Source organism: Ovis aries, chromosome 3 (assembly GCF_016772045.2).
Source record: "Ovis aries strain OAR_USU_Benz2616 breed Rambouillet chromosome 3, ARS-UI_Ramb_v3.0, whole genome shotgun sequence".
Taxonomy (NCBI): Eukaryota; Metazoa; Chordata; class Mammalia; order Artiodactyla; family Bovidae; genus Ovis; species Ovis aries.
In genome coordinates this window covers 210,579,967-210,595,703 of record NC_056056.1, presented here as the reverse complement: position 1 = coordinate 210,595,703, position 15,737 = coordinate 210,579,967, and the positions used below count along the sequence as shown (strand labels likewise).

The following is a 15,737-nucleotide window of genomic DNA, read 5'->3' as shown; positions in this document are numbered from 1 at the left end:
CAGCAGCCCTGCTTCTTCGTGGTTCAGGTTATCATCCTAGAGCTCCGATTTAGATCCGTCCTCCAGGACTGTTGTCAGACGCTTCTGAGCAAATGATGAAGTGTCATCAGTGACACTAAAAGGTGATGCCTCTTGTTCTCTGTACTTTTCCCATCATCTTTCAGTGTTGTAACAACCCACCCTAAGCTTGACAGCATAAAAAAACAACTCACCATGTATCATTTCTTATGATGTCATGGGTCAGGGATTTGATTAGAGCTGGGTTGGGAGAATCTTCTGTGTCAGGTGGCCTTGACAGGTTGACTGATGGCTTGGCACGGACCACCAAGGCCAGTCCACCTGCAAGATGACTGGGTGCCTTGGTGAGACTGGCTGGAAGACCATGGTAGGGGAGGGTGGCTCTCTAGCACGGGTGGGTCTCCTTGACGGTCAGTGACCCCCATGCTGGCTTGGGGCCTCAAGAACAGACAGAAGCCACTTGGCCACTTACAGCCTAGCCTTGGAAGTCAGGAAACCGGAAGGACAGAAAAGGACGGAAGAGCCATCAGGCTGGAGGTGAAGTCATCCAGAATGCTGGCAGGGCCAGAGATGGAAGGGAAGCAGCGTGCAATCCCAAAGCTCTTGAGGCATGCAGATGTCCCTAGACAATGGTGCTGACACTGCGCAGATCTATGTAAGAAAAGGGGAAGGGGTCTACGTTATGGGCTACCTCTTGGGCTCAGTCAGGCTGCAAAGGCTCCAGCCATCTCACAGTGTAGCATTTCATATGTTACACTGATCCCGATTCCCCTGTGCCTCCCTGAGGAAGTCCTGCTGGTGCTCACATCTTGTTGGCAGTTTTCCCTCTCAGTATCCTTATATTTACTTTTCTGGTTTGTTCCAGACAGGCAGCACAGCTCTGGGCCTCTGGAGAGCTGGCTCTGGTTCTGACACCTTCACTAACTTATTGCCGCATATGGGGCAGGTTGTTTTCCTGCTGTAACCTTCACATTATGTGAGATGCTGGTAAATGAGGATGCCAGTGCTGCTTGGCTCGGTAGCTTTAAAAGGACACAGAGAAGCAGGAAGGACCAGAAAATGAGACCACTACTGGGGATGATTTGACTGGTGAAGAAACGGCTCAGAGCTGGCAGGAGGACCAAGAAGCACAGTGTATTAGAAGCTTTGAAAAACTCTTTAGTTCAAGACTTCTTCACCTAGGATCTGTGGGTCTCTGGATTAGCTTTGAGGAGCCTGTCAACTGCCTGGAACTTTTTATGCAAACTGTCTCCTGTTTGTGCACATGTATTTTTTTTAGGGGACAGTTTCTTTCATTTTTTATCACATTCTAAAAAGGTCAAAAATGGCTGAGGACCACTTTAGTCCACCAGCATTCTGTTATGTGATTCTTAACCAGGAGGGATAAGGCCTCCCCAGATGGTATTTGGGAAAGTGTGAGAGCTTTTTTTTTGGGTTGTCACCACGTCTGGGGGACATGATTGACATTTAGTAGGTGGGGGGCAGAGCTTCATGGGTGAGAGACAGAACCGAACAATGAAGAACTAACTATCCTGCCCAAAATACCAGCATCAGCCCTGTGGAAAAAGCTTGCTAGGAATTGAGACCCCGGGATGAGCAGTGAGTATGGGCTCCTCAGTAGCCACTAAGCTGGTCAGGGGCAGAGTTGTTTTTCATTCATAAAGAGTGCCAAGCAAGGGTCCTTTTTTTTTTTTTTAGATTTTTTTTTTTTTGATGTGGTCCATTTTTAAAGTCTTGATTGAATTGATTACAATATTGCTTCTGCTTCATGGTTTGGTTTTCCTGCCTCAAGGCATGTGGGATCTTAGCTTCCCAGCCAGGGACTGAACCCACACCCCCGGCACTGGAAGGTGACGTCTTCACCACTGGATCAGCAGGGAAGTCCTGAGTCCACAGTATTTCACTTCTCCTTGTCAATATGCTAAAATCTATGAAAACCAAATAATCAGAAATCTGTCTTATCTTCCAAAATCCAGCATTTTTTTTTTTTTAATCCCTGGGTTCTCGTTTTTCTTTACCATCCAGTAAGGATGGAGGAAAGGAATGTGTAATATTTGGGGAAACTAAAAGCACAAATAAGTAAGCCCACCAGCCTGCCATTGCACAGATATGCTTCTCAATCACTGTGAATTGGTGATGCCCAGCTTTAGACGGGGTAATGACCCCTTACATTTCAGAGGACCTGTCTTGGAGGTCTCTTTCTCTGAATAAGGAAAGAAGCTTTAGGGTACCAGCATGGGGCTCCCTGCCTTGCTCCCTGCAAGCAAGTGACAGGTGCCTTAGCCTCTGTGGAAGGAGTTTAGAGGTGGTCTGCAGTACTGGCTAAAAATACAGCCTGAGGGTCACCCAGGGCTCTGCATCCTGGCTCGGCCTCTCGGTTGATATGTGATCTCAGAAACAACAACTTAATCTGTCTGAACCTCAGTTTCCTGACATGACAAGTGAGGTTGGTCATTGTATCTGTGAAGATGAATTAAGATAATCCATGTAGTATCTCTCAAAGTCCCCAACATATGGTGGGGCTCAGTAAATACTAGCTGTTTATGAGCAATTATGAGGACTGTGTCTGTGATGAAAGACAGCTTTGGGTCCAAAGTGTTGGTGCCAAAATTGCTTTCAGAGGGCAAGCTCTGGATTGGTTTCTGGTCCTGCCCAGCTGCCCAGAACCTGAGTCGATCAACAGTTTGGGACTGGATCATAACACGCCTGAAGTGCCTGCCGCACACCTGGGTTTGGGTGGAAGATGGATTTTCTTCTGTGTGTTCATCCCAGCCTCCCTTAACAAGTGGGCACAGAGAGCCTCGCAAAACCTCCATGAAGGTACCTCTCCTGTCCTGGTTTCTGGACCTGGCAGGGAATTCAGGTGAATGATGGTGGCCGGGTGAGCCATGGAAGGGATGCCCAGCAATGTGGAAGGAGGCCTTGGCCCTCCAAGTCCCCAGAGAGCGCGGTTTCCTAGAACAGGCATCCAGACCAAAGACAGACGAGGACCATGTGCAAGTCTTTCATCCTCCTGAACAGAGGCTGGCTGTGGGCCGGGGGTTATATTTGACACAACCCCGATGGCCAAGCCTGGAGGAGACAGTCTACCCTCTGACCACACTTACTGCGGCCAAGTCCTCATGGGGCCAAACCATGATGGTTTGGGCTGACCCCAGCCTTGCTGCTGCTGCTCTGGTGGGTGTGGTCATAGGTCTGGGCCTTCCAAGCCAGCTGTGGTCTTGGTTTGGAAGAGGCATCCTGAGGGTGAAGGGGAATCCTGCCTTGGGATTTCCCTTCTCTCGCAGCTCTCAGGATGAAGCCGACTTCCTTAATCCTGCCATTTTGAGACCCACCCTTGGCTGGTTAGACAAAGTAGATAATTGATCATCATCATGATTATAATGATTAAAGACTGATAGTCGGAAGCCTTCCAATACAGTTAACTTACAGCTGGGTGTGTTATGTGTATGCCTGACACAGAAACCCAGCTCAGACGCAAGGCAAAGGTCTAGAACAGGAAGTTTTACTTGCTTGGGGTGATTACTCTCTGATGCTAAGAGTTTCACGCCAGCCGTACCCCCAGCTGTCTGTGTAACGGAAGCAACCTCCCCTTGTGTGTTTCCTCACTTGGAAAAATGGAGTTAACCCAGATGCAGAAAATGAAACTGAAATCAAGATGTCTAAGCGTATGAAAGGATACAGCAATTTGGAAATAACTCGACTGTAACCTAGCCTATTTTGGGAAGCTACAGTGTGTGTGGTGTGTGTGTGTGTGTGCACACACGCATAAGCCCATGCACACACATTTCTGGGCACAGTGGCAGATGAGTATTAGTGCCCAGGACAAAGAAAACAGAATTTGCATAATCACCATTATGGCCAGTGGCTGGATTGATTCAGACGTCCTCTGCACATCTTTCCATGTTCACCCTCCGGCCATGAAATGAGAGTTGATAGGACGTAAAGGATAAAGTGAATGTAGGCTTCCTGGGGCTTGTGTCGGCACCCCAGGCTCCTTTCAGATCTCTCTGCCAAGACGGGGCCAAGCCAGAGGGTTCCCTGCCCGGGGAGGGACCATGCTACCTTCCTCTCAGCACGGCAGTGTGCTTGGTTTTGACATGTGCCATACCTTCTGTCTCTCACAGCCTTGGGGCCCAAGGAGGGGGTGCTTTGAATGATGTAAAATTTCTCTTCCAGTAGCTGTGCCAAAGCAATTCCCAGCTCTCGACTGACTTCCAGCTCAGGTCGTTTAGCTTGCTTTTGGGGGAGGTTGGTTCCTCATCCCATTCGGGGGTCTCCAGTTTTCATGTATGGGGTTCCCTGGTGGCTCAGTTGGTAAAGAATCTGCCTGCAATGCAGGAGACCCAGGTTCAGTCCCTGGGTGGGGAAGATCCCCTGGAGAAGGAAACGGAAACCCACTCCAGTATTCTTGCTTCTAAAATCCCATGGATAGAGGAGCCTGGCAGGCTACAGTCCATGGGGGTGCAAAGAGTCAGACACGACTTAGCAACTAAACCAGCACAAGTCCTCACCTTCTGGCCTCCAAGAGGGACCAGTTTCAGCAATTCCTTTCCGAGGGAGGTGTCACCCTTCTCAGGTCTATTTCATCTTCCCTCATGCTAGAACATGCCTTCCCTGTTGACCGCATGTCTCGTTTCCACCGGGAAGCCAGTATCCCCTGCAATCTGAGGACCTTGTCTTCCTTTAGATACTGGCCAAGGGTTGTCTGTGCCGATGGGTTTCAGAACCTGGGTCCAGGAAGTTTCAATAAGAGGAGCTATGCAGAGTGCATGCTCAAAATCGCTCAGCAACCCCACAGACTGTAGCCCACCAGGCTCCTCTGTTCATGAGATTCTTCAGTCAAGAATACAGGAGCAGGTTGGCATTTCTGTCTCCAGGTATGTAGAACGAGCTGCTTTTAAAGAACTGGGTAGGAATCCATCTCCCTGCATCTGCCGTCGCACTATATTGAGACTGTGTGATGCATACCTACCCAGGTATCAGGGGTCTCACATGTAGTCTCACCAAATACAGCAGAGAGGTGAATCTTTTTGGTTTGGGGGGAATTTAGACCATGCTCGCCAGCGTCTTTGCTGAGAGTCGTGAACTAGTTATCTGACCTCGGCTCCATTTCTTACCCTCTCTAGAGCTCGATTTATGTATTTTTGCCCAATGGCTCAGCAGGCAAAGAATCTGTCTGCAGTGCAGGAGACACAGGATATGTGGTTCGATCCCTGGGTCAGGAAGATCCCCTGGAGGAGGGCACAGCAACCCACTCCAATATTCTTGCCTGGAGAATCCCATGGACAGAGGAGCCTAGTAGGCTGCAGTCCATAAAGTCGCAAAGAGCTGGACATGACTGAAAACACACACACGTGCTTCCTAAGACAAGGAGTGGTCAGAGTGGCCACCCTCGGAGATGTGCTAAGAGTGAGCGAGGTGGGTCTGAGGGACACACATGGAACCATCGGGAAAATGGGGCCCCGGACACCCGCCCAGCCCGTGCTCATGAGTTTATTTCTCATCCGATCCTTCCAGCCACCCTAAGTCGCTCCTTCCCTCCATCCTTCCACAAGTGTTTCCCTCTCTGTTGGTTTTGGATTCATCTCGCCCCCAGCGAGTTAGCCTAAGTGTTTCCAGGCTAATCTCATCCCGCTCCTTCCAGGTCGCCAGCCCCTCGGGGGACTGGGGAGTAATTGGTTTGTCCTCACCCGTGTTTGTAGCGCCTTCCCCCTATGCGTCATCTGTGCTTTTTAATTAATCTGCCACTTTTTCCTCTCTCTTGCTTCCGGATCATTAATAAAGAGATTAAGCCAAACCAGACTGATCCCTAGCAGAGGCTCCGCTGGGACCCCTCTCTCCCAGCTCCCAGCCTTGTCAGGGGTCAGAACACCTTCATGTGGTCCCGGCCGACTCATTTTGAGGCCTTGGGACCTGTGTTCAGAACAAAGCCAATTTGAATTAATTTTGCAATTAAGATAGGGGAATGAGCCTAGCTGGTCCTTTTATATAAAGGTCTTAGTTTAATATTTCCACCACATTCCTTTCCCTTTTGTCATGCGGCTTTAAATCACTCGCCTTCCCACCTCTCTCCTCTTCCACTGGCTGAACAAGATATAAGGATTATCTGGCAGGATGTGGTCTTTAGAGCCCTTGGCATTCGTCAGAGACCAGGTCATCGCTGCAGCAAGTCTCCAGGGAATGAGGTCCTTCTGGCCGCAGCTGGCCAGTGTGCTGGTTCATCCCAGACAGATGGGGCTGCCCTGGATGTAATGAAACCTCTTGAATTCGCATATTCAATACTTGGCACATTAAAAAGCATTTCCACCTTTGATCTCACGCCTCCTGCCCGAGGAAAGCCAGAACAGAGCCTCTGGGCCTTCTGTGTAAGTCACACCCCGAGTTCCAGCACTGGGACTAAACCCAGGGTCTGAGGTGGTACATTTACGCCCCACGATGCAAAGCATGTGACAGGCACCTGCAGGAGAGATGGGGGGAGACCGGGTTTTGTTTCGTTCCCTGGGGAACACTTTGCTAGGGAGTCTGAAAGGAGGACACAGAAGTGGTGGCCTCAAACCCCTGGAAACTCTGCACAGAGCTGCCTGGAAGCTTCTTGGAGAGGTGATCAGCTTGCCAGGTTTAGTTGTCCTGACTCCAGGCTTGGAACCTGAGCATCCTCTGGAAGATGTGAGAGCCAGGACAGACAGACAGACGGACAGCACAGGGCCTCTGCTGCAGAGCCAGACAGCCATCTCATCTGAGCTCTGCTGCTTGTTGGCTAATTATTAAACCTCTGCATGCCTCTTTTTTTCCCCATCATTAGTACCTGCCTCCGAGGGGTTATTACCAAGATGGCAGATGTGGTGTCAGTAGCCCACCTGCGGCATGTTTGTGTTTGGTGCTCCCAATGCCCAGGCTACAAAGTCACTCACTACAGCTGCAACATGTGGCGCTAGTGGTAAAGAACCCACCTGCCAATGCAGGAGCTCGTAAGAGACACGGGCTCAGTCCCTGGGTTGGGAAGACCCCTTGGAGGAAGGCACAGCAACCCACTCCAGTCTTCTTGCCTGGAAAGTCCCATGGACAGAGGAGTCTGGTGAGCTACGGTCTATGAGAGCACAAAGGGTCGGACATGACTGAAGCAACCCAGCACGCATACACAGGTGCAGAAGGCAAGGTCTCCAGGTTTGTGACCAGGAGGTGGCGCGCCGGGCCAGGGAGCTAGTCGTGGAGTGGTGACGTGGAACCCAGCAGCGACGGCCACCGTCTGCCGTGTGTGGCCCGACAGACCTGGCTTTCAGTAGCCTCAGACCCTGTACCTCTGTCCTCACCAGCTTCTCTTCCATTTCAGCTGCTTCTTGCAGACCCCAAACCCTCTGTGTGTGTTGTATACTGAGCTAGAAAGGAGGAATCAGAAATTGCTCTCTTTTGAGTATTTTGAGGGATGGTGAAACCTTGTAGGAATGTTGCTCCGGGGACTGGGAAAACACCATATGTGGGAAAGCATTTCGGAGCGAGGAAAATAGCATCTGCGAGTTGGTCGGGATCTTGGAAAAGTCTGAGCGGGGGAAAGGGGCACTGGGGAGAGTGCAGGAAGGGGGCTTGCCGGGCTCTTTAACAGGTCTTTTTCCAATTATAGCTGAGAGGAGCCTGGGGACCCTGGCCTGCTGCAGAGCCAGGCCCGTATTTTCTTTGGGAGAAGAAGGCAGAGTTGATTGGCTTCCAAACCAGGCTTGGCAAAAGCCCAAACAGCATCCCAGGCCAGGAAGCTGTGTCTTGGTAGGTCTTGCCTGCTGTAGATGCTCATTCAGTAAACAGACCCGGAGACTCCATGACAGTGCAGCCCTGGGCCGGACAACAGGGACTGGGGTATAAGAAGGGTGTGGCCGTGTCATCCAAGAGGTGACACACAGACACGGATAACACAGTAGGATCATTGCTTGAACAGGGGTCTCTGTACCCTGCAGTCACCACTTGCAAGGGAGCATAGGAGTCTCTCTGAATCGAAACCTGCACTGCTGTGCCTTGCCGAGCCCTGTCTTCCCTTCTCCCCTCGCCACGCCAGGGAGCCAGACCTCTGGTACCCAGTGTGTGCGCGTGGAGGGCAAGGGTGCAGCATCTCTGCTGCCTCCGATAACTCAGGTTCATATTGATCCAGCATGCCCAGTGGATCACTCTGTGCCGGGCATGGTGCTGAGAGCTTTCCTAGCACCCTTGGTGTCGTGATCCACCCTGACAGTGACCTTGACCATGCTTGAGCCTTGTGATCTCTGTTGCACTTAAGAACGAAGTCTCAAGCTTCCCTAAGTGGTCCAGTGGTTAAGAATCTGCCTGCCAACACAGGGAACATGGGTTCAATCCCTGGTCCGGGAAGATCCCACAAGCTTTGGGGCAGCTAAGCCCATGTGCCACAACTACTGAGCCTGTGCCCTAGAGCCCGTGCTCCACACCAAGAGAAGCCACTGCATTGAGAAGCCGGAGCATCTTAACAAAGAGAAGCCTCAGCTCACTGCAACTAGGGAAAGCCTGAGCAGCAAAGAAGGCCCAGTGTAGCCAAAAATAAATTAAATTAAATTTTCAAATAATTTTTTTAAAAAGAGCCAAATCTCCCCTGTCCATCTCTGCGTCATATAGCTGTGTGACCCTTACGCAACTCACTTTACACCACAGCGGGTCTCAGCATCCTCAATGGTAAACATGAGATGGTTATCTACAGCCCCTTCCGGCTTCAACATCTGTGTTAGGGCGAATTTTATTAGCAACATTCTTGGGCTTTCTCTGTGCGAAAAAGCTGAAAGCAGATTATCAAAGTGAAGTCTGCAGGAAGCCTGCTGGGTTTTAATGCAGCCTTGCAAATAATCTAGAAACACTTCCCAACCTGCAGCTGAGTCCAAAGTATCATGACAAGGCTTTTGGACTTGATGCCAAGAGACAGTCTGGATCCAGAAATGGGCAGGACCTGTGCCGAGGGGCATTTTGGAGTTCTCATGTCATTCATTTTGTTCATCTGTCCGCCCCCCCTCCTTCACCAGTGCTGGCCAGATGTTTCTGCAGAATTTGTGTGCCTGGAACCCGAGGGGGTGGCAGGGTTTGCCCTGGGGCTCCCAGATGTAGATGGGATGGTAGAAACAGTGCAGCCTCCATATGTGTCTGTAAAAAATTGAAAAGCAATAAGTCAACTGCAAGTCAGTCTGCTTTGTGCGATCTGATCACAGGGCTGGGCAGTTGTTTGCAATGTTGGTGATGAAAGCTTCCTCCCTGACGACCCTGACCTTTCCCCCCAATCCCCGTTGCCAAGGAGAGCAAAGAAGATGGTCTCACAGGCCTTTATCATGGTCCACAACCCCAGGCCCTCCCAGCCAGGTTGTACTAAAGTCGCAGCTCCTGTCCACAGCCCTGCTCGCGTCACCCTATCTCATAGTACCCTGTGGCCTTTGAGCATCTCTCTTGACGAACAATGACTTTCCACTTCTTTGTTGTTGTTCAGTCACTAAGTCGTGTCTGACTCTTTGTGACCCCACTGACTGCAGCATGCCAAGCCTCCCTGTCCTTCATTGTCTCCCAGAGTCTGCTCACATTCATGTCCATCAAGTCGGTGATGCCATCCAGCCATCTCATCCTCTGTCGTCCCCTTCTCGTCCCATCTTCAATCTTTCCCAGCATCAGGGTCTTTTCCAGTGAGTCAGCTCTTCCCATCAGGTGACCAAAGTATTGGAGCTTCAGCATCAGTCCTTCCAATGAATATTCAGGGTTGATCTCCTTGCAGTCCAAGGGACTCTCAAGAGTCTTCTCCAACCCCACTGTTCGAAAGCATCAGTTCTCTGACACTCAGCATTCTTTATGATCCACCTCTCACATCTGTACATGACTACTGGAAAAACCATAGCTTTGACTTTACGGACTTTAGGCGGCAAAGTGATGTCTTTGCTTTTTAACATATTGTCTAGTTTTGCCCTAGTTTTTCTTCCAAGAAGCAGGCACCTTTTAATTTCATGGCTGCTGTCACCATCCACAGTGATTTTGTAGCCCAAGAAAATAAAGTCTGTCACTGTTTCCATTTTCCCCCCATCTATTACATTCACACAATTTCATCAAGACAGACCATCTTAGTTCTTACAGCCAGGGCATCGCACAGGGGCCCACACCCAGAAAGGGGACCTTGAACTCAAAGTGTAACACTCTGTGGTCACCATCTTGAAATTCTGCAGAATTGTATCTCCGTGGGTTTTGTAAGTGAAGCCACATGGGACCGTGGAACATGCGCCTGGGGCTTTGGAGCGTGCCTTCTAACATGGTCCCATCTCCTGCCACCACTCTGCCTCTGAGAAATGTTTGCTCTCAGCCCTGCAGCCTTGGGAGCTGGTTCTGCCTTCAGCCACCCTCGGTCCATCTCTGACTCACTGCACCCACTTTGTATTCGCTGTGGTGTGGACTCAGGGGAGAGGCGGACACAGACAAGAAGGAGGGGGCCGCTGGCCTTGGAGGGCAGCGTCTAGTGAGTAAGCTACATCGTGCCGAGAGGGCTGGGACATGCGCCACCATGATGTGGGCATGCAGAGGGGGTTGGGCTGCTGCTATCGGAGGAGCATGATGGAAAAGTTAGCTTCTGAACTGGGTGCTGAAGAGTGAGCAACATTTCAACAGAAGAGGAGGCGATGAGAGTGTGCGAGGGGAAGGGTCACATGGGTCATAAAGCTTATTTAAGTGGCTGCTGAACAGTGAGCCAGGCTGCAGATGGGGCATGGGAGCCCAGTCATGATGTGATGAAAAGAAACACTGATCTTGGACTGCAGAGACCGCCCCCCTCTGCTTCCTGTGTCTCTCCCCTTCTTTAAACTGCAGTTTGGGGGTTCCTCATCTATAAAATGAAGTGAAAAGTGAAAGTGTTAGTCGCTCAGTCTTGTCTGACTCTTTGCAACCCCATGGACTGTAGCCGCGAGGCTCCTCTGTCCATGGGATTCTCCAGGCAAGAATGCTAGAATAGGTTGCCATGCCCTTCTCCAGGGGGTCTTCCTGATCCAGGGATCAAAGCCTGGTTTCATGCTTTACAGGAGGATTCTTTACCATCTGAGCCACCAGAGAAGCCCATATAAAATAAAGGAGTTGGAGTCAATGCCTTTCTGCTTCTAACATCCTTTGGTTCCATACACAGACCACTCCCCATAAAGCAGCCCAATCCATCAAGGCTCTTCCTTCCAACTCACCCTTGCAGAGACCTTACCAATCTAGGCTTGGACTCTTATTCCACCTGGGACCTCCCTCCACTCACCTCATTTGTTCAATTTCCGTATGAGCAGGTAGCCTGCATATTCTTAGTTGATGGTAATGGGGCTTGGGCAGGGTGGGCGGGGGCAGTTGATAAATCTTTTTTTAATATAAATTTATTTATTTTAATTGGAGATTAATTACTTTACAATATTGTATTGGTTTTGCCATACATCAACATGAATCCACTATAGGTATACACGTGTTCTCCATCCTGAACCCCCCTCCCTCCTCCCTCCCGGTACCATCCCTCTGGGTCTTCCCAGTGCACCAGCCCCAAGCATCCAGTATCATGCATCGAACCTGGACTGGCGATTTGTTTCATATACGATATTATACGTGTTTTTTGATAGCCTCTCCACCCCAAATTATTTCGTGGCGTCTGTCTTCTTTCTTGGAAGGGAGAAGGCAGTATAATTCCAGTTGCATGCCATATTTTTTGTGTTGTTCAAGTTTCATTTTGTTGGGCCTGCAAGATTGAAGGGAAAAATCACTTTTATGTGTAGTTGGGGTGGGGAGATTAGTTACTCCATGGGAACCATTTTCCCAGGATCATGCCATTCCTGCGGGGGCCATCTCTAGATGGCGGCAGCAAAGCTAGAATCCTTCGCTCAGCCTTGACCTTGAAAGAATCAGTTGTCCAGAGAGTGGTTCCCATGGAAGGAAGATGCTCCCCTTATCAGAGAAACAGGCCGGGAGCCAGGAGGAGGAAGCTGGAAAGTGACAGCAGCGTTGCTGGCCTTTGGGGACACCAGAGCAGCTCTTCAGGCAAGATGTGGAAAGAGGCCACATCTGTGAGTCCTGGGAGCGAGTTAGCTTGGGCGGGCTCAGACACAGGCAGGTTCTGAGCCATGGGTAAGCAGGGCGGCTCTTCTCCTCTTTTTTTAACTGCTGTTTATTTGGCTGGGCGGGGTTGCAGCACACAGGGTCTTCTAGTAGTGGCACGCACTCTTTTGTTGTGACATGGAAACTTTTAGTTGTGGCATCTAGTTCCCTGACCAGGAATCGAACCCGGGCCCCCTGCATCAGGAGTGCAGAATCTTAGCCACTGGCCCAGCAGAGAGGTCCCAGGACTGATTTTCTGGGTCTTGTGCCACCTTTGTTTATTTCCCTTCTCTTCTCCCCCTGGGTTTTGTAGTCTTTCTGGAAATACCCCAGGTGAGCCAAGGGAAGGATTTGATTTTCCATGCTTAGAGCTTTAAAGAGGAAACGACAGAGCCCTGGGGACGGTGAGGCAGCTGCAATGGTGGTAAGAGAAAGAGCACTCGTGGCGGGTGGGGCAAAGTGCAGGGCACTGGGGAGGGTCTAACGAGCGGCCACCCCTCCCGCACCAGAGCCCTTGCTTCCAGGGCTGTGCTCGAGGGAGGGAGTGACCAGCATGAAGGTATGTGGAGATCAGCCGCCTAATTCCACACGGACTCGGCAGAAACCCCAAGTGGAGGCTCTACTATGGCAACAGAACGAAAGCGTTGATGGGTTAAGATGCCACTGAACCAAGGAGACAGCAGAGTTAGAAATAGAACCATTAAAAAAGGAGAGTTTCATAGTGGGAAACTTAAAACATCAGACAAGATAAACCGACAGGGAATCTTGAGCTTCAGGGCAAGTGCAGCCCATTCATTTGAGCTGAGTCTCCACCTTCGGCAGGTGGTGCTTTGTGGTGGGGGGTCTGCTGTCTTGGGAAGAGGGCATCTGGGGATCAGGTGGGCACGTTGGCAAGCATGTCCATCACAGAGCTCGGCAGAGAACCCTGACACTCAGGCCATCTCACAGAGTGGGTCGTTACAGGGGCAGGAGGACTGCTCTGCCGGGCTGGCCAATGATGACCCCTCTCTGATGCTGCAGATTGAGGGGAAGCTGGCCCAACCCCCAGCCTCAGGGTATTCACTCCTTCAGGAGAGCCCAGGGGCCACAGCAAAGTGGGCAAGAGAACTCTGATTCTTGACACAATTGCAAGGCTGCCACTGCTGATATTTTTTATTAGAAACATATTGTATGCACCTTTAGAATTTTCAGGTTCCGTTTCTTTGTAGTTTCATGAGGTGGAGAGAGAGGTGGTCTTTTCAGGCTCAAGGGACATTTAAAGAAACAGCAGGATGTCCCCCTCACCCAGCAGAAGGCTACAGACGGTGGACCTCAGGTGCACAGGTGACAGGTGCTGTCCATCCGAGAAGGATCCAGGCTGAATGCCCAGAGGTGACCTCTGCTGCTTTAGGTCCTCGGGAGAGACCTGACTCTTCCAGGCTGTAGCCCTTCAGGGATATTCTTTGTCTTTGTGAGACAGATTGTTTTCCCTTCTCTCTCACACACCACACACACACACACACACACACACACACACACACACACACACACGTCTCTTTCCCTCTCACCCAGCCACGCTGCTGGAAGAAGGATTGTTGGGGTGAAGGCCCTTGGCTATCTAGGAGAGTAAGAGGGGAAGGCGAGTGGAATAGACAGCCTCTGTCTCTGCCATCACGGGGGCGTTCTGATGCTCTCCTTGGGTGGTGGTACTCAGCTCTCCATCCTGCCTCACAGGGATCCCCAGGCTCAGGTATCTGGTCCAGGAATGACATGGACACAGCCGCCACCACCTGCTAGTAACACCCGTGTTTCCTTTTCAGATCTTACAGGTGAACAAGGTGATGTCCATCTTGTTTTATGTGATGTTTCTCGCTTATCTCCGTGGCGTCCAAGGGAACAGCATGGATCAAAGGAGTCTGCCGGAAGACTCACTGAATTCCCTGATAATCAAGCTGATCCAGGCAGATATTTTAAAAAACAAGCTCTCCAAACAGATGGTGGACGTTAAGGAGAACTACCAGAGCACCCTGCCCAAAGCAGAGGCCCCGCCCCGAGAGCCCGCCAAGTCGGAATTCCAGCCAGTGACGGCCATGGGCCCCGAACTGCTGCGGCACCAGAGACGCTACAACTCGCCCCGGGTCCTGCTGAGTGACAGCACCCCCCTGGAGCCCCCTCCCCTGTACCTCATGGAGGATTACGTGGGCAACCCCGTGGTGGCCAACAGAACGTCGAGGAGGAAGAGGTACGTGGAGCACAAGAGCCACCGGGGCGAGTACTCCGTGTGCGACAGCGAGAGCCTGTGGGTGACCGACAAGTCATCGGCCATTGACATCCGGGGACACCAGGTCACGGTGCTGGGGGAGATCAAGACCGGCAACTCCCCCGTCAAACAATATTTTTATGAGACGAGATGTAAGGAGGCCAGGCCTGTCAAGAACGGTTGCAGAGGAATTGATGACAAACACTGGAACTCACAGTGCAAAACCTCCCAAACCTACGTCCGCGCGCTGACGTCAGAAAACAACAAACTGGTCGGCTGGCGGTGGATCCGGATAGACACGTCCTGTGTGTGTGCCTTGTCGAGGAAGATCGGAAGAACATAACCTGGCATCTCTCCCCATATATAAATTATTACTTTAAATTATATGATATGCATGTAGCATATAAATGTTTATATTGTTTTTATATATTATAAGTTGACCTTTATTTATTAAACTTCGGCAACCCTTACAGTATATAAGCTTTTTTCTCAATAAAATCCGTGTGCTTGGCTTCCCTCAGGCCTTCTCCCATCTGTTAAACCTGATTCTGTAACCCGGCTCCCGGGAGCTGCCCTGTAAAGTCTGTGTACACGACTATTTCGCATTCAGTATTGTCAAAGGCCGTGACTGTCGTTTTAGTAAACTTGTTGAAATCGGCTGATGTCAGAGTTGTGTGTAGACACAGTTCCGTACCCCCTTTCAGGATGCATCATAATTGATTCATTAATTAAAAGAACTGGTACCACTTCCGCCACAGGGATGCTCAGCGGCTCTTAATTCTGGCCGGCAAGCTCATTGTCCAAGAACTTCCTCGCCTTCCTCTGCTGTCAGTTTTTGCCAATTAGAATTATGTTATGGTCCCAGAACAATAACAACAAATCTGGCAGTTTTCATTTTGGAAGTTTCTTTTCAGCTCATTTGTTGTTTGGGGGTTTGAGATTGTTAAGGGTTGAATTTCTTTTTTTCATTTTACTTTTCTTGGCTTCGGTTTTTGTTTTGCTCTGTGTAAAAGTGGTTTTCATCTTCCGAGGCACATAGGAAAATGTTCTTTTAACTATTTGTAACAGAAATAATTGTAGAGTTACCCAGGAGCAGAAGTGGATGGTGAGTCATCTGTGCATAGAAGAGAAATGTGGTCCTGATAGATTCTCCAGGCATTTCTTCTGCCTCCCCATCCTCTGCTGACTCTTCCTGCAGCCCCAGGGGGAACTGATGATAAAGGCTTATGCTGCAGGAGGGAGTCAGACCTTGGTTCAAATTCCAGCTCTTCCCCGTGACTGTGGGCAGGGCTTTGAAGGCACCCTGAGCCCAGGTTGCCTGGAGTCAGAGAATCAGATGTGGGGCTTGCCTACCGCACAGGAGGCCATAGTTAGGCCCTATGATCATGGTAGGCATCTCAGAGTCCCA

The 15,737-nt window shown here is 50.4% G+C and overlaps 1 protein-coding gene across 2 annotated transcripts in view; it reads left to right on the top strand.

Annotated features, from left to right (window-relative positions):
* Positions 1–14,991, top strand: part of NTF3 (neurotrophin 3) — a 76,102-nt gene extending 61,111 nt beyond the window's left edge. For both annotated transcript variants that reach the window (XM_004006944.5, XM_060414257.1), the window contains exon 2: positions 13,890–14,991. In XM_004006944.5, the coding sequence (XP_004006993.2) occupies positions 13,890–14,672 (783 nt within the window). In that variant the 3' untranslated portion in view covers positions 14,673–14,991. The remainder of the gene's footprint in view (positions 1–13,889) is intronic.
* The last annotated feature ends 746 nt before the right edge of the window (positions 14,992–15,737 follow it).